Source organism: Girardinichthys multiradiatus, chromosome 2 (genome assembly GCF_021462225.1).
Source record: "Girardinichthys multiradiatus isolate DD_20200921_A chromosome 2, DD_fGirMul_XY1, whole genome shotgun sequence".
Lineage (NCBI taxonomy): Eukaryota > Metazoa > Chordata > Actinopteri > Cyprinodontiformes > Goodeidae > Girardinichthys > Girardinichthys multiradiatus.
This window is the reverse complement of record NC_061795.1, coordinates 17,890,833-17,909,746: the sequence shown is the minus strand read 5'-3', so window position 1 is coordinate 17,909,746 and position 18,914 is coordinate 17,890,833. Positions and strand designations below refer to the sequence as shown.

The following is an 18,914-nucleotide window of genomic DNA, read 5'->3' as shown; positions in this document are numbered from 1 at the left end:
GGGCTTTGAGCCACAAATTACAACACCAGAGGACATCTCTGATTTTGATTAATAAATAAGGATTTTTGGTTGAGGAATTAATTTTTCTCAAATCGTGATTTTAAATTATAATTGTTCATAAATATTAATTAAACAATAATCATAATCCCAACACCTGTGATGAACCTAATACCCATCCAGGGCAAACTCTTCTTCTGCCCCAGCATCACATCATCTGCAGCCCTTCCAGGGTAAAGCAGTTAACCCTGAAAATGGGGATGGCTAAATGGATGGACAAGCAAGCACCAACACAATATATGGCCAAGGAAGTACTAACAACTAATCAAATATTCATAACTGATGTTGGAAAACTTAGATAGAAAAATGCATTCTTTACGTTTTCCATGTTTGATTTTACAAGTGTGTTTCTTATTTGTTTCTCACAGCTTGCTCTCTGCAACTGTGTAAAAATAAGTTGCAAACCATTCAGTAGAGCTGAGATATGAATTCACAGAACATCAGCAGAAACACAGGAGGGCGCATCAACAAACACAAGAGAGTCATACGGCAACAATAAACATATCATGGGCCATTTTATTCAGACTGAATGTGAAATACGATGAAAGACGAGATACAGAAGACTTCTAAATGGAAATTCCAGGGACATAATCTTTATTGAACTACATACACACCTAAGAAAAATATGACCTATAATTCATGCTGTCAGTCAGGTTATAATTAACTTCATGCAGTCAATAAAACATCCACACCTCATACTGTACCTTGAATACATTTTTAAATACTGTATTAGTCATGCATCTGCAGTAAAAGTATAACTTGAAATACATATTATTTATACTGATGACACACTGTCAGAAAAGTACATAAAGGCTTTGCAAAAACTTCAGAGGTAACAATACATCACGCTAAATTATGATAAAAGAAGACTAAATCATAACAGGTATTTTTTATAAAACTTGGCACATCACTGAAATGCTTTGGCACCAAAAATCTGTAAAACCAAATCTGCTCTGTAAACTGTGATGCATAAGGAGACTTTTTCTTTATTTTTTTACTTTTCTGCTGTCGTCAGATGTTAGTTTTCTGAATGTTAAGCTTTATTTGCATAAACTGACTCTCATCAGCTGCTTCAGTCATGCGTTCCTATCTGTTACTCAGCTGTGCAGAGCCATAACGTAACATCTCTCACTTTCAGTTTTCAGACATACTTATGCTCAAACAATTTGCTGCTGCAGCTGCTGCTTCAAACATAACACTAAAGTATTTGGTGCCTTCAATTTAACAACAGTAAGATTGACAATGTAATCAAGAAAAGGGATTTTACAGACACACTTTTCAAGCTGAATTTTCAAGATTTTTAAGTAAAACGTTTTCGGTATACTCCAGCTGACATTTGAAACATTTTAATTGGTTTCATAAAGGCTTTTTTTCATAAAAGCTAAAAATGTTCCCAAATAGATCCCACTGTTTTAAAATAGGTATGACCCAAACAACAGAAATACAGCCATAGATTCATTAAACCCTACAAATGAACATAAGCAGCAGCGTTTGCCACATTGAACATTTTTTCCTGTCTTCTTTGTATCTCCAGCCATGCTTTTGTCTTCAGCCAGCGTCCTCTCCCTCAATTACTTTTGTGCCTCTTGAACAGGGCGTAAAGCACCTTCAAGGTGGCAGCGATGTCCTGAGAGACAATATCTGTCACAATATTCACAGGACAAGCGTTACAAAATCAGCATCCCTAAGTCAAGGCAGTATGAGTGTGACAACATTAACTAAAAGCTCCTCTCACAATCCACTCAAACAGGTCAATAGATCAGGAGGACAGGAAAAATCCATTAGGCAGAAATTTGATCTCTCTGTCCTTGGTGAGATAGGCTCCTGTTGAATTTGCTTGCAGTTTGTGAGACTCACTAAGTGAATGAACGTGACATTAAGATTGACTCCATCGCTCGCTCATCTAATTATTGCACACGGCATGCTCCCATTTTAGGCCTTTAGTCCTGAAATTCCTCCTTCCATTACAACAATCATCGTGTTAATTAAAAAGACACTAAAAATGAATTAAATTAACTCCTGTCTCTGGGCTAAGATTAATTGTGCAGATTTTTACATGATCAGTTATAGTGCAGAGACTTTACTTTAAAATAAAAGGTGCCATATACACAGCTCAAAAAAATAAAGAGAACACTTAAACAACACAATATAACTCCAAGTAAATCAAACTTCTGTGAGATCAAACTGTCCACTGATGGACATCAATTTCTCATGCTGTTGTGCAAATGGAATAGACAACAGGGGGAAATCTTTGGCGATTAGCAAGACACACTCAATAAAGGAGTGGTTCTGCAGGTGGGGACCACAGACCACTTCTCAGTACCTATGCTTTCTGGCTGATGTTTTGGTCACTTTTGAATGTTGGTGGTGCTTTCACACTCGTGGTAGCATGAGACGGACTCTACAACCCACATAAGTGGCTCAGGTAGTGCAGCTCATCCAGGATGGAACATCAATGTGAGCTGTGGCAAGAAGGTTTGCTCTGTCTGTCAGCGCAGTGTCCACAGCCTGGAGGCGCTACCAGGAGACGTGGAGGAGGCCGTAGGAGGGCAACAACCCAGCAGCAGGACCGCTACCTCCGCCTTTGTGCAAGGAGGAACAGGAGGAGCACTGCCAGAGCCCTGCAAAATGACCTCCAGCAGGCCACAAATGTGCATGTGTCTGAACAAATGGTTAGAAATCGACTCCATGAGGATGGTATGAGGGCCCGACGTCCACAAATGGGGGTTGTGCTCACAGCCCAACACCGTGCAGGATGCTTGGCATTTGCCAGAGAACACCAGGATTGGCAAATTTGCCACTGGCACCCTGTGCTCTTCACAGATGAAAGCAGGTTCACACTGAGCACATGTGACAGATGTGACAGAGTCTGGAGACAATGTGGAGAGTGATCTGCTGCCTGCAACATCCTTCAGCATGACTGGTTTGGCAGTGGGTCAGTAATGGTGTGGGGTGGCATTTCTTTGGAGGGCCGCATGGTCCTCCATGTGCTCGCCAGAGGTAGCCTGACTGCCATTAGGTACCGAGATGAGATGCTCAGACCCCTTGTGAGACCATATGCTGGTGCGGTTGGCCCTGGGTTCCTCCTAATGCAGGACAATGCTAGACCTCATGTGGCTGGAGTGTGTCAGCAGTTCCTGCAAGATGAAGACAATGAAGCTATGGACTGGCCCGCCCGTTCCCCAGACCTGAATCCAATTGAGCTCATCTGGGACATCATGTCTCGCTCCATCCACAGTTGCACCACAGACTGTCCAGGAGTTGGCGGATGCTTTAGTCCATGTCTGGGAGGAGATCCCTCAGGAGACCATCCACCGTCTCATCAGGAGCATGCCCAGGTGTTGTAGGGAGGTCATACAGGGACATGGAGGCCACACACAATACTGAGACTCATTTTGACTTGTTTTAAGGACATTACATCAAAGTTGGATCAGCCTGTAGTGTGTTTTTCCACTTTAATTTTGTGTGTGACTCTAAATCCAGGCCTCCATTGGTTAATAAATTTGATTTCCATTGATGATTTTTGTGTGATTTTGTTGTCAGCACATTCAACTTTGTACAGAACAAAGTATTCAATGAGAATATTTCATTCATTCAGATCTAGGATGTGTTATTTGAGTGTTCCCTTTATTTTTTTTAGCATGTGTATGTCAGGTGGGGGAAGGTTGTGGGAAAAGTTAGAGTGCTTGTACAAGGGCTGCTGAAGCTTAGCCAGAAGCTCATCTAGTCAATAACAGATTTGCAGAGAAGAGAGGCGGATCTATTTGCCAATTACTGATTCTAACCCCTAGATGTCACTTTAACTAGTTACATTTTCTTCTTTCCAGTGAAAAAAAAGATACAGCAACTGAAGATAGGTACTACTTAATGTATGAAAGTCACCTTCTTAGATCTATGATTTGCAGTAATGTGGTTTAAATTGTTAGATAATATTATTTTTCTATTGATAAATATGATGGAACAATGTGTTAAAGTAGCAAAAAAAAACGTAATTTTTTTAAAAGTATATGTTAATGGTTTTCTACGATATGCTTTGTTTTAGTTGTATACAGAGGAGTATGATTCATTGTTCTGCAGTACAACTGTATTCAATCCAATAAAGAGTTATACCATATCTTTTGGTGTGATACAATGTGGCTCAATACGATACTGCACAGTACTACACAATGAGGTACAATTTTAGTTGACTCAATACAATGCTATGTGGTACGATGTGTTACGATACATTCCGATGCTATGCAAATAGGTTTAATTTCAGGTATCCTTCCACAAGACTTCCGTATTACAGCCAAACACTTCAATGTTAGTTTCATCAGACCACAGGACATGTCTCCAAAATGTAACGTCTTTGTCCCTGAGTGCATCTGAAAACTGTAACTGGGATTTTTATGTTGCCTTTGGGGCAATGGCTTCTTCCTCTCTGAGCAGCCCTTCAGCTTGTGTTGGGACAGGACCTGTTTCACTGTGGATAAAAAGTCTCTCTTATTTATATTCTGCATTTGCTCTGCAGTTGATTTGCATATTTCGCACTAAAACACATTTATTTCTGGGACATAGGACCCCTTTCGTTCCTGAATGGCAACACGGCTGGACATTCCTTTTCCTTGCATGTAACTGCCCGAACAATTGCTCGATGAACATGGCACCTTCTGTCAAGTGGAAATTGTAGCCTAAAATGAACCAGACTTAAGGAGGCCAACAATATTCTTCTTGATCTTTTGCCTGTACTTTGAAATTTGAGGGTGTTTGAGGTTTGCCTTAAAATCCTCAGGTGTGCTACCATTTAATTAAAATGTTGTGAATTAACCTTAATCAAACCTAATCCCACTAGGCCTTAACACAGTCATCTGCACATTCCCAAATTATTTCAAGGAAAATTTCTTAGTGTATATAAACTTCTGAATTTGAAGAAAACGATAAGAAATTCTCAGAAAAATCGCTCAATTTTTACTGTGTGAGAAACCTTCACATTCAGGAGCTTATGCCACAAACACAAAAAATTGTAATATGATAATTACTATTGATTATCTATTTTTCAAGTTGGAACTGAAAATACTATTTTTTTTTTTACAGTAAATTGATATAATCAACATTTTGGGTCTGACAATTTAGTTATACAGAGAATAGCAGAATAGCCCACGAAAATATATTCCTCCTTCCAGGCAAACCCTCCTACAGTACATATAGCCACAAGAGCCAAGTTTAATCCCTGTTCCTATCAAAGGACACTACGACATCATTGCCCCTTGGAGGCTGTGTTTCCTACTGCTCCTCTCTACGTGAATGATGAAAATCGTTCTCAGGGATAAAAACAGAGACAGGAGTCCCATTCAGTTATATTCCCCAGTGTCATCTTTTTCCTCTGAATCACTGTGAATCCCTCAGTCCACTCCACTTCACTCCATAGATTAAATCTACCATGGGCAAAACATCCTGCCTGACATACAAACCGAATTATGCTTTTTCTATTTCAGCCAGATAAATGCTGCTGATAGAGAAGATGATTTGAATTAGTGTAACACTGCTGTCTTAGAGCTGGGGCGCTTTCAGCTATCTGACTGTGTTTACAGTAATTTTACAGATGGTACATTTTCTACCACCAGTCCAGTATTTTATGTAATATGGTAAATTTATTTTATTTCTATTAAAAGTGACATTTCCTCACCTGGTGGGTCAATACTGGGCAACTGCAGGCCGATATCATTCAAAAGATCCAGGGCTAAGGTCACATTTTGAAGCTGAAGTTAAAAACAGAACAAAAAAATACAACAAATTTATTCAAGTGAGGTTAAATTATTCAAATTTTACATTTAAAGTAGTTTAAAATATTTTTTTTCTCAATAAATACAAATAATGTTCAGAAATGACAGGACACCAATATTTAATTTTGCAGGTACAACTACTGTATGTCTTGTATTTCAAAGTTCCACAATAAGTGTGTGAAATGTTTTTAACATACAATTACTAAATATCAAGCACTAACATATATGCTTGATTATTGCTAACATTATTTAATTGTGTATCTTTCTGTGAGGAAAGATGTTGTCTTTACCACTGAATTATTCATGATCCCATCATATTTCAAATAAAAGAGGTTTAACCTTCATATGCCCATCCTGTTGCCTCAAGAAAATTAAGATAAAAGATATCAGTAACACTAAGCCATGGCACGAGTAACCATGCATCTGCTTCATGATGGTAATTGTATAAATTAATTTGATAAAATCATATATCATAAAAGACACTTGTGCCAGATTTTGAGTGGTTAGTTAAGAAATTAGACACATAAAAGTAAGGCCTTATGGAAAGAGACTGAAGAGTTTTAAGAACTTCATCACGAACAGCAAAACAAATATCTATTATTATCTATATTCCATGTTAAAATATTGAAATCTAAGGTAAAAAGTTTTTTAAAATGAAAAATGACATTGCAAATCATACTATACCCTCTCAGAGTCATTAACAGGGGTCAGGTTGAAATCAAACAGTGGGATAAAGAAACCTTCCAGTTGACCAATCAGCAGCAGCAGTATCACTCCATCTGCAAACTGGGACAGAAAACACAGGACTCTGGATCATGTCCACGTGGACAGTGATAAAATCTCAGGAAAGCTAAACAGTGGGTCTATTTTTATTACCAGGCAGCCTGTAATAAAAAAAAACTGTCATACTGTACCTGTTTGTCCATATCAGCCACATGCAGACCCAGGTTTGCCATGTTCTGGTTGACAAAGTGTAAGATGGCCTGAAGTTATGAAGTTGAAAGGCTGATGTTAGTTTCAGTAACAGTAGGCGATTATATAATCAGACTCATAATAAAATAGCATCTATTATCTTTACACCATGTGACTGCCTTGTGATCTTTGCTAAAAGGATTAGTCATGCAATAGAGTGGTCAGAAAGCTGAAAGTTAAAGTAATATATAAAAGATGATTAGCTGAGCTAATTGGAAGGAGACAGAAATCTGTGCACAAAGCCTAACTGCAGTACACTGAGTAGCAGCCCAATAAACAGCCGTCAAACTAATGCAACAGGAGCAGTGTGCTTCTCCTCTGGGAATAAAACCTGCAAGTTCTTATTCTTTGCAGGTTTAGGTGCAATGTATTCTTAGCGGTTAAACCCACAAACAATGAAAATACCAGTTATCACTGTAAATAATTTAAAAAGCCAAAACACTTTTGGAACACCTTTAATTAGTTTACTTTTAACGGTTTCTATTGGTACTGAAAATGTTCATATCCTTAGATTTGAGAATGTGGATGAAAACAGTAATTTGAAATGCCGGACTCTGAAATACCTGGAAATGTCAAAGCAATCTAGTTGAGACAGTATGGAAGAGACCTCATTCATAAAAGCACAACAAAACCCGTTTAAGCGCACTGAATACATCTAAAGGTCCATCTTCATATAGGACATTGGTCTACAGCAGCTCTGTCTAATGCTTAATGACAGTGTAGCCTTATGATAACTGCGGCCTGATATAACAAACAGGATATTTCCTTGTAGAGAGACAGAATAAAGTATAGCAATACAGGCCAAACACTATAAGGTCCATACCTAACCTGACAATGTTTGGCAAGGATGACTGAAATTTCATCAACAAATTAACTGAGTTTTGATAAAAAATAAACTCTTTGGCTGTTTCTAGCTGGGTTTTCAACACATCACAGATCTAATACTGCACTTCTAAATGTTTAAAAGGACATAGATATGCATCAAACACTTCTGTTTTCACTTTACTGAATCTCAATGCTGCATTTGATGCAGCTGATCATAACCTACTAAATGATAAACTGGAAAATTGATGGGAATTTATGACACTGTGCTAAATTGGTTCCGATCTTATTTGGCAGACCAAGACTATGTTGTGTCATCTGGAAATTATACATCTGGGTGAACAAAAATCACACATGGGGTTTCTCAGGCTCCATTGTTGGGCCACTGTTATTACATGCTTCCCCTATCTTCTTTAAAAGTATTAAAACATAAGTATGCTGCTGATACGATATATTTTAGAAGTTTCTTAGAGTCAATCAGTCATTACATCAATAAGTGAATGGATCAGATTTTTTTCCAACTTAATGCAGAAAAGACAGACGTCGTTGTTGGTCCCCAAAACGAAATGTTTGAAGTCGGCAATCAACTAGATTCACTCAACATGTAACCTCGGTGTGGTTTTAGACACAGACCTATAAAGCCAAAACTATTAACAAAAATACTGGTCATGGCTTTACGTTTTAGTATTTCAGATTATTGTAATGGTGTCTTTACCAGTCTTTAAAAAAATCAATCATGCCATTGTAGCTTATCCAAAATCTTGCTGCCATAGCCCTGACGACCACCAGGAAAATGGATCATGCCACAGCCCTGCACTGACTCTCTGTTTGTAAAAGGATATATTTTAAAAGTTGTTACTGATTGTTAATGATGTAGTGCTAATTTAGAGTTTGTGCCACCAGTCGGTCGCAGGACTTCCAATGGTAGAAGTCAAGATACACTTAAATTTGGAGCATTTGCTCAGTTAAAAACAAGATCGCTACACTGAGTCATAATTGTCATAATTGTCTATAAACGAACAGTATGGAGAGATTATATGTGTAGGGCTGTTGTTGATGCCACGCCATAGCTCCTGTCGTACTGCACTGCTGTATATTTCTATAAACTCACAGCTGTGCTGGATATCACCATATCCGCTAGTAATTAATAAATGTCCAGAAGGAGCTTGTAGGCAGCTCGTCTTCTCGGGGTCATGACGGAAATGTTTTGTAAAAGAGGCTGTTGTTTTCTACTAATTTTAGGTCTTTTCTATCATGTCTCAGCTAATTGTTTTAAATGTGCATTTTACTGTTTCTTTCTCTTTAAATTATCCTCAGATTTCCTTTTTGCATTGCAGGTCTTGTTAAATGTATTTAAACTGTTTTATTCTCCATAAAAAACTTTGACTTACCTGTGAATGTAAAGCTAATATACCTGTAATCCCTGATGCACTGATTCACAGGCATTACTAATTGTGGATGCTAATTTTAGGTAAGTAAACATTCTGTAATATTTCCGAGCTAAACTGCATTAACTGGATAATCCTTCATTACACATACATAAATCAACAGTCCTTTAATTCCCAGTTGGCCAATTTTTATGAACACATATTAAAATGACTAAGCTTTTTTAGACTGGGACTGCAGCATGGAATAATCACTCAAGACAAAGGTTACTGTGACAGGGCTGAAAAGACTTGTTCACTGTAGTGAAGGTTGAGGTGTAGACCACAAGCCCACACAGTATAAGAAGGTGTTTTATGCAATGCCGCTAAGTCCCTCACGGGTGTTGAGAGCTTCAACACCTTGAATAATCCCAGCATGTCTCCTCCTGTCCTTTTGTTTACCTTCTTCACTGTGTTGACCTTGTTGGCCTCAAGCTTCAGCAGTTGCTCGATGGGGTCTTCCCCTGGGTTGGTGAGACATCCAGAAAAATGTGTTAGTAGCCTTTAATGGTGTTTGGATGACATTCAAGATGTCCCATCAACTCAACCTCTGACCACTCTCACTCACTTTCAGACTTGCTAGAGGAATCGGAGTCAGTTTTTCTGCTGAAAAAGACATTATAAATGTGAGATGACTTATTTTATGAAATCTGAGTAAGACATAAGCAAGACACATAAATCAACTTACCTGTCCTCTGTCAGGACTTCGGTCTGCACCTCAGATTTGATTCCACTTCTACTGACCTGGGTAAAAAGGAAATATTAGCTTTAACTGTGTGAGAATTTCACCAGGTATGTTAAAGGCAGATCTGGGGCAGGAAAGGCTTACTTCTACTATGACAACTTCAATCTGCACATTCGCTGGCAGATTTAGCTTAGGCTGGAAGGCTTTTGCCATGGCAACCAGCAGATGAATGGTAGCCAGGAGATCTTTGTTGTGGATGACTGACAGGCAAACAACAGAGAACAAAACACAAAACAATCTACAGTTTGCACTGATGTGACAGATTTCAAACACACTGTATGGCAACTAAGACAAACCAAAAGGATGTTGGATAAACAAAACAGAGGCACAACTAAAAAGGCTAACTTTGGATTGCATTCGGAGAGGCTATGGAGAACATCTTTCAGGGATGTTCTTGAACATTGTTTCTTGATTCAAACAGGGAAAAAAGGGACTTATCCCAGGCTACGTTTGGTTTGTGGTGGAAGGGGGACCCGGGCTGAGCATATCGTTGGACAGTGACCTTTGATGATCTCCTCAATACAGTTACCATGTCCTCTGTGGAGAGGCGGACTCTGAGATCTTGAAGAGGGTGAGTCCATCACCCCAGTAGAGGTTGTTGAGGTATCTCCAAGGCAGCAAGGCGGCCAGGGGTGGAGATATGTCCCAAGCTGCTGAAGGCTTTTGACAATGTCAGGGTGTTGTGACTGACACCAGTCTTTTAAGTAAGTATGGAGGCCCAAGAGGTGATCCTATTTTTTAGCAAAGGGGACCAATGATCACTGTGTGTCTTAATGTTTTAGACACTGTGCAACTTCCATTAATGAATATTAGGCATCGGCCAGTTCGAGATTCTCACTGTAAACATGAGTAAAAATACTGTAATTCTGTAAAACAAATCTAAAACAATAATGAATAACATGTTTTACATTTACAGCTGAGTAACAACTGTCTCTTGCTGCTTAAAATAATATAATGTATTAATTTAAGACTGTTCAATTCAGCTCAGGTGTGTTGTCAGTAAAAGCAGAGTCATATATTTCATGTTCCCATGACAATACACCAATCAATTTATTTTAGTTAAAAATATTTTATTAGAATCAAAGGTTTAATCCTATGGAAGTAAAATTGTCTCTTTAGAATCCGACATTTTTTGACAGAGTTTTTAAGGCTGAATTTTTATCCTGGGCAATTATGTACGTGATTTGTTTTTGTACTTAAAATTCACCAGTAAAAATTTCACCTACAAAAATTCACCTGCAAGAATTCGCCTGAAAAAAATTCAACTGCAGAAATTCGGCTGAAAAAAATTCGTCTGTACTTAGACACTTCAGACTTCGACTAGATTATCGTATACTGAGATTGGTGGAACCTTTATTTGATTTGTGAAAGTTTAATAAAGGGCCACATTAGTGCTTTTTTTTTTTTTGCATTTCTACTATCATGCTCCTGCTCCCAAAACTACAGTACAAACCTGGACTAGATTGTTCTATACTAATATCACATAATGAGCATAACTTAAAGAAAATTCAAAAGAAGATAAAAGGGATGTTTGTTTGTGGGTGAGTAAGATATCTCAATAAAATAGTCCCTACTTAAAAAAAAGTAAGAAAATGCACAACGCCAATCTTATACAATATTTTTATTACTAATGCAGTTCTTTCTTAAACATATTTTCTTGTATATTTTAAAGATTATCATGTCTCTGTTTCTGCTCCAAGCTGCATCAAAACCCCCTCTCTCTTACAGCAAAAAAAGACATTTAGCTCTGGTTGTTTTCAGAAATGTTTTTGTTCTTTGTTTACATGATTGTTTTTGCTGCTCCTCTTTCTTCAGTCTCTCTTATTTTCTAAGAAAGCAAGACCAGTTCTAAGATGGTCCAAATGCAAAAAAAATAAAAAATACTGATATGGCCCTTTATTAAATTTTTACAAATCAAATAAAGCTTTCAAAAATCCCAAACTGGGTTTTAAAGATTCTGCTATTAGTGTAGAATAATCTAGTCCAGGTTTGAAGACTCTAAGTACTGTCGTTTTGGAGCTAGATTAGTTCTAATGTTGTCCAGTAGCAACAAGAGTACTGATATGGCTCTTTATTTAACTTTCACTAATCAAATAAAGGTTTCACAAATCCCAAACTGTGTTTATAATATATTATCTTGATATACCATGAGACCTGTAACCCTTCCATGCTCAACATGTTCATCTACTGTCTGAATGCTTTAAATGCTAAGAAATTCACAGCTTTTAGCTTCACAGGGGTTAGCTTGTCAGTTAGCACAGCAATTAGCAAAACCTACTGGTTTTCTGAACTGGCTAGTAAGTAGCCACTTAACTGGAATTATTATCCACTGCACAAATGTTTAAGTTTAAAGATGAGTATTAAATCTTTCTGTCTGGTAATTTTTTGTTTGTTTTTTATCTCGTTGATACCAACATTTCTGAAGACCATGGCTTTCAGAATAAAAGTCAACAAATAGACAGTAAACTGCACGTCAATAGTCTTCAAAAAGGTAAACAACTCTTCAGTCTTCTGCCTTATGGAGAAAAAAAATGACTGTTTGCAATCAGTTGGTTTTGCTGTGGTATCAAAATGCACTGATCAGAGCAGTGATCATGGTTGCTGAGAAATCAGTCTGAATTCAAGTAACACTCAAACTAAAAACCTGCAAATTTTCCTTCACTTGTTATAAACCAGTCATTTTAGGAGCTGCAGTTTCTAAAACCAAGATTAAATGGAAAGTCACGTTTCTCTGCATCATCAGGCGCTAAACCATTTCAGTTTAGGTTTGGAAGGTCACATCATTATAAAGAAAGGATGGGTGATATCATAAAAACATGAGTACACAGGTTTCACAGACAGCTGTTCAGTTGCATGTAAAATCTGGGAATCAACCTGGGTTTTCTTGGTTTTATTGTTCACATAGCAAATATGATCTCACTTTGTATATTCCTTCCAGTTGGCAAGCTTAGATGGCACCCTCAAGCTGCCACCATAGCCTGTTGTGATATGAAGCTGACGTTGGTGCCAGAAGGGAACATTTGTTCACTTGTTGCTTTTGTGCATGACTCACGTTTGACATCCCATTTGATCAGGCTGCTGTCTGGCATGCCCAGCCTCTCATCCAGCTCTTTCATGATCACTTCCAGCTTACGGATTTGAGCGGCGCTGGTCAGTGCTATTTCCTCCACGGCTAATTTCACACCACCTAAACTGGCTGCAGAAACCAGGAAAACATTATGTCTAAGGTTAGAGCTGAGTTTATGAAACTGCCTAATTCATCTTTTCTTCCTCTAGTTATTGAAATGGTAATTATAATGGAACATCAAATGAGTAACATCTCACACAGCAGGTGATGAAGTACGAGTCCATCATACAGATCCTCCTCCAGACTTTGAATCACAATGTGCTCTGGTTTCAATGTCGTATTGATCCAATCAACCAATGTCTCTCAGGACACAATAATTCACACAGTCAGAAACATCAAACACAACATCTTCTCACAAACGTTTTTCTTTCACCAATGTAGCAGAAAAACAGCATGGGAGCCTGTTTTTTAAATTAACTTTATCTATTCTTAGAGATGAGGTAAAAATGAATTGGACGGAAATAGAGACATATACTACCAAACTAAAAGCTGCTATTTCCACTTGCTACTTTTCTGATCTGAAACTGTATTTATAATTTCATGTGTCTATCTCCTCTTATAATTATGTTCATTAAACTTTCACTAACCCTTCCACCTCACCCTCTTATCACACATATCTGTACCTTACATTCACATGAAAAAATGCATATATTCAAGTAAACCATTGTAGAGCTCTGATGATATTGTGCCTTGCAAAAATGACCATTGAACATTTCCACATTTTGTCCCATTCATGGTTAGAAAACCTTTTATTTGCAAAATATGTTGAGAACCATTTATCATTTTACTTCCAATTTACAATATATGTTACCTTGTGTTGCACTATCACATAAAGTCCCAATAAAATAGAGTGGAAGTTTGTGGTTGTGACATGATAAAATATTGAAAAGTGTTAGAAAATACTTTTGCAAGGCAATGTATCTATCATAGCTAAATTGTGAATGTTAACAGATATACAAAGAAAAAAAAACAAATTATTTTCTACCTGCTTTAGGTTTTCAAATGTGGGGTCTTTTAAAGAAGTTGGCTGGATGATCTTCCTTTTCTCTCCTGTGCAAAAATGAAAATGGTTTATTACATGACTTTTTAAGCCGTTTTATATAATCACTAATTGTTTTGCCAGAAAAGGCGTTCAACTGTTTTTTAGATAATGGATCAAAAGGAACCAAGTGAGTCCTTCAATAACATACCTACTCAAAACCATCACCTGACTCCGCAGTGCTTTATGTACTTTATTTTATCTTTTAGCCTTTTAATCTGGGCCAACCTTTACTATCAGCAGAGCTGTTTCCACATGCAGACAGGAGTTTGTAGCAAGGGACAAAAACAACCTTCTGATGAAACCATTTGGGTATGAAGAAAGGAGATGATGGAAAATGTAGCATATTGACAACAATATATAGACTTCAGAAAGATACAGAGGCCTGATCAAAGGCTAACGGATACTGCAGTTAAATTATTTTGGTCTATTTCTCTTCTTTATATATTTGTACTCAAATTTCATTTATAGCACCCTCCACAGTTAGTTGTACCCATGATAAAGAAGTGTAAAAAATGAAAAAGTAAAATAAACATTTTTATTTTTTAATGTAGCATACTCTCACACTGAGAAATATAGAAACATTCAACATTTAATTGGAGTACATTCATTCAGTGGGAAAAAAAAAACGCACATTAAATTGGTTCCTACCCAATTAGCAGTCCCACACTTTTTGACACTGTAACTGAAGGTATAATACAATTTAAACTTTAGTTTTTAACTTGACCAGAGGGTCTGGGAAATTTTAATGAGTAAAACATGACTTCCTAGTTCTAGGAGGCATAAAAATGACCATTTGTTTTAGTCACTATTCAAAAGGAAAGGGAGAAGAACATGCCATTTAAGTAGGGGAAATGTAGTTTGCTCATTACAAAACAGAAAATTGATTACAGAAAGTCAAAAATACTTACTTGCCAAAACTTGCCTGTATCTGCAGTACAGCAATGATTAAAAAGGTCAAAACAACTACAAGGCTAGATGAGGATCCATGTTAATCTTGCCTCCACATATATTGAGGAGGATAATAAAACATCTCCAGAGCTCACTGCTAGCTCACTAACTGTTAGGAGTTGCATCCTGGGGACTCCAAGTTTCAATGAACACATTTATTTCAAGGCTGTTGTGCAGGTCGTCACCAATAATTGTATGATGTAACAGTATGAAGCTAACAAATAAAAAACAAATATTTAAATATTTCAAACTTAGTTGAAAATATTACAGTGCTTCCCTCTGTAACTGTTTGATTTGATCCACAAGACAAATTGTCAAAATACTAATGAAAACATGCAGAAAGCTGGTCAGCAATTGTAAGAAGGGTTTGATTGCTGTAACACCATTTAAAATCTTTGAAAAGGATATGACAAATAGTTTAAAAATATTTTTTCAGTACTAGTGGCCTTTATTTTTCATTTTTTGACAGTAGGCAGACAGGAAAGAGGGGCAGAGAGAGGGGGTGACACCCAGCAAACGTTACCGGGTCCGGGACGGCCGCCCCGAGGACCGCAGCCTCCGTACACGGCCGCGCGCTTAACCCCCACACCATCAGCGCAGCGCAAAAAATTTTATTTTGTTTTCAAAACTGAAAGACCTTTTAAATTTTTTTTTATTATCTTTTCAACAATACCTGTCTCATCGTATCAGAAACTAATTTATGGGTTCAATGAAAATAATAATAAATCAATTTCTGCCAGAGGTATGAATAATTTTTTACTTAACATTATGTCAATATACACAACAGCACTGTAAGAAAAAACACAAATTTGAACAGAGACCAAATTTAGTACCAACTATCACAGTTTCAAGTAAAAAAAAGAAAATATTGAAATGTTAAATTGCAGGTTTGGCCAAATGTGTTTCAGATTTTGAAAAGCAGTTACATTTGGGGTTATAACAAGATGTATTGGTTCCAGTTAAGTTAACATGATACACATATACTTATATTTTGAAATTATTAATTAATATTTAGAAATATTTTAGAAATTTTTATTTGGTAGGGACAGATACAATAAGCATAGATCATTATGCAAAATAATCTGATGCCTGTATCATAGTGCTTATAGCCATAGCTAATTCTCAGCACCTGTCCCTTGAAGGGCTTTTGACAGTTAAAATAAATAAAACGTAAAAACAATTACGATAAATGCAATCAGAAATGTCCAGAAACCAGTTAGTACTAATAAATTCACTGTAATAAAATTAACACATCCACTCAAGATCAAACAAATGTGCGCCTCATTTATACAGTTATGCATTTCATATGACATGGCCACACTGCTGCTGCTGTGTGAGCCAGGATATTGTTTTAGTCTGAGTTTTTTACAATCTGTCTTCATCATTTTTCCTGCTACAATAGCTACAAAATTAGCCCATTTTACTAAGGTACCTAGTGTAGTCTCATTGCAATAACTAAAGGCTAAATGAATGTTTCTAACACGGAATGGTATGGTGACAAATCGTGGCTAAATATTTGAAACATAAAATAGTTCTGAATCAACTGACAGTTTCAAGAAAGGGCCACATGGTTAAGATAATTGTTCAATCCAATGTGAGTCCTGATAAATGGGATGCAGGTGCTTGTCCGTAAACTGCATGACCTACCACTTCATTTAAGGCACACATACCTTGAAAAGACTCAACCTCCAGGGGGTCTTCCTCTTTGTGGTATTCAAAATTGGCAGCCTCCATCTTTCCTCCTCTGGGTGTTGCAGTCACTTTGCTGACCTGTTGGCAGGAATCTGCAGAAGAGTCAGCTGCTCTCAAATGCTTGCTGTGGAAAAGGTGAATGTACAAATGGCAGCAGCATAGAAACACTCCTTATGAGTGGGGTTGAAGGAAAGTCCCTCTCTTAGAAACAGCTTGGTGTCTTTAAGTATATTACTCTTCTTTCTGCTGCTGCTGGGGATCAATTTGCTGACCGGCAGGGGAAGATGTCGATTCTATTGATGTCTATTCTATTCTATATCTACATTGAAGTTTATGATTGAGGGGTGTGAAAACTTTTGAAAGGTACTGTAAAAGTCCCACTTATGAAAGTCCAAAGACAAACTGCATTGAGTTTTGCTGAACAACTGTGGATTTCCAGCAAAAGGTTTTTAAAAAGTTGCAGTTTCCAAAACCAACGGCTATCTCACTGATCTAGTCAAAAACTCTTCACACTGAAATGGGAAATGTCAGGTTTGTTCACTTCCTTATTCTGTTTGTAAGAAGCGCACATAGCAGATCTGGTACCATCGACCCCTGCAGGGTTGCATGGCTCTGCCTCTACCTCAGAATATTTAAAATCCTTGCGGTTTCAGACAAACCACAGCAAACACACAAAGTCATACATTCTGATAAAACAGACATGACATGTAACATGTTGAGCAGTAGTTTCCTGGATCCGGAGAGGAGGAAAGCCTCCGTGAGCAACTTTTTCTTCCCCACATGTGTTTTATGTATGTGTGCCTTATATTTCCTCAGGTTGACAGTAACTTTCAAACAAGGTCATAAACATAAAGACTTTCTGAATACGCTTACCTTCAGCCCACTGAAAGCAACCACTACAACAAGTGTAGTTCTGCTGAAGCGAATTCCTCTATGTTAACTTCACAAACCGTCAAAACACTGGTGCAAGAAGTTGAGGGCTGCTCTCAGATCTGCAAGGAGGCTCTTATGAGAGCAATAGACCCAACTGCACAAAGTTGTAAAGAATATGATCGTTTGAGGGTCAAAAAGGAAGACAAGCACAACTGAAAGGATGTGGCATGAAGGAAGGTAGCACTTCCTCTTTTTGATACATTTGCATCAGAGCGTTTTCAGATAAGGCTGTTTGTGTTCAGTGACACAATCCGAATTTGATATTATAATAAACTCGAGTACGAGTGAAGTGTAAACAGAGAGCTATATGTATTTTTTGAGAAATATCCACCTCATGAAGCCTGAGAGAAACATGACTCGTTGAAGCCTGAAACATTCAGACTCCTCTCATATTTCTCTATCTATGGTTTGCTCAATTTGATGACAGCTGGTGTCCAGCCTTCTGAAATCTATGTCAAAAACAGCAAAAACCAGACAAAATGAAAGCCGAATTGAGACAGACAAAAATAAGACAAAAAAAAAAAAAAACTGTGTGTGCACAGGCATTGCTGAGGAAAAGGAAAAAAGACCACCCATAAGGGAGACGAAGGGGCAATTTGGGTGATATGAAAGGTTACCATAGCAACAAAGGTATGAGACAAGAAAACAAAGGCCTAAAAATAAATCCATAAATCCTTTACCCAACCCAAATTGTAGGAATTGCCTGTTCCAAAGTCAATCTCTCACAAAACTCCAAAGCAAATCTGCCCTATCACATACGTAAGAGATCAAATCAAATTCTTATTTAGTTTGAGTCTTGGCTTTTATTTCCTGATAGGCGAGATGAAGGAAAAAAAAAATCATGCAGCTGAACCATGGAGTAAGATCTCCATCTAGATTGACTCATCTATTCTCTCAATTATTCAGTTTGGTTGGAAAATGCATGAGCAGACGTGCTCTGTACATTTTAACATTTAAGGTCTCCAGGCAGCACCGCAGGGCCAGACAACTTCAGGAGCACAGTGAGAGGAGTCCAGACCTCCTCTGAGACTCATTTAAAAGCATGAAATTGCCCCAAACTAGGATCCTCCCGACATAGCAAGAAGACACTGCACTTAAGGTGCACTGCTTTTGTAGCTTTTATAGCTTTGAAAACTGAATGTACAGGTCCTTCTCAAAATATTAGCATATTGTGATAAAGTTCATTATTTTCCATAATGTCATGATGAAAATTTAACATTCATATATTTTAGATTCATTGCACACTAACTGAAATATTTCAGGTCTTTTATTGTCTTAATACGGATGATTTTGGCATACAGCTCATGAAAACCCAAAATTCCTATCTCACAAAATTAGCATATTTCATCCGACCAATAAAAGAAAAGTGTTTTTAATACAAAAAACGTCA

General features: G+C 37.5%; 1 protein-coding gene across 4 annotated transcripts; it reads right to left on the bottom strand.

Moving 5' to 3' along the window:
• Positions 1-553: 553 nt before the first annotated feature.
• Positions 554-17,695, bottom strand: parvg (parvin, gamma). 4 transcript variants are annotated; one of them, XM_047383173.1, is made up of 13 exons: positions 17,465-17,695; positions 16,570-16,715; positions 13,895-13,959; positions 13,107-13,209; positions 12,835-12,978; positions 9,867-9,982; positions 9,726-9,781; positions 9,606-9,643; positions 9,440-9,501; positions 6,734-6,802; positions 6,504-6,605; positions 5,723-5,795; positions 554-1,698 (listed from the first exon to the last, which is right to left on the bottom strand). In XM_047383173.1, exons 2-13 carry the CDS (start codon positions 16,631-16,633, stop codon positions 1,625-1,627), a joined length of 966 nt encoding a protein of 321 aa, XP_047239129.1. In that variant the 5' UTR covers positions 16,634-16,715; positions 17,465-17,695; the 3' UTR covers positions 554-1,624. The 4 variants fall into 4 exon arrangements, with proteins under 4 accessions (XP_047239129.1, XP_047239119.1, XP_047239149.1 ...); XM_047383163.1 differs by having other exon boundaries at positions 16,570-16,683; XM_047383193.1 differs by having other exon boundaries at positions 9,606-9,640; positions 16,570-16,683.
• Between the last annotated feature and the right edge of the window lie 1,219 nt (positions 17,696-18,914).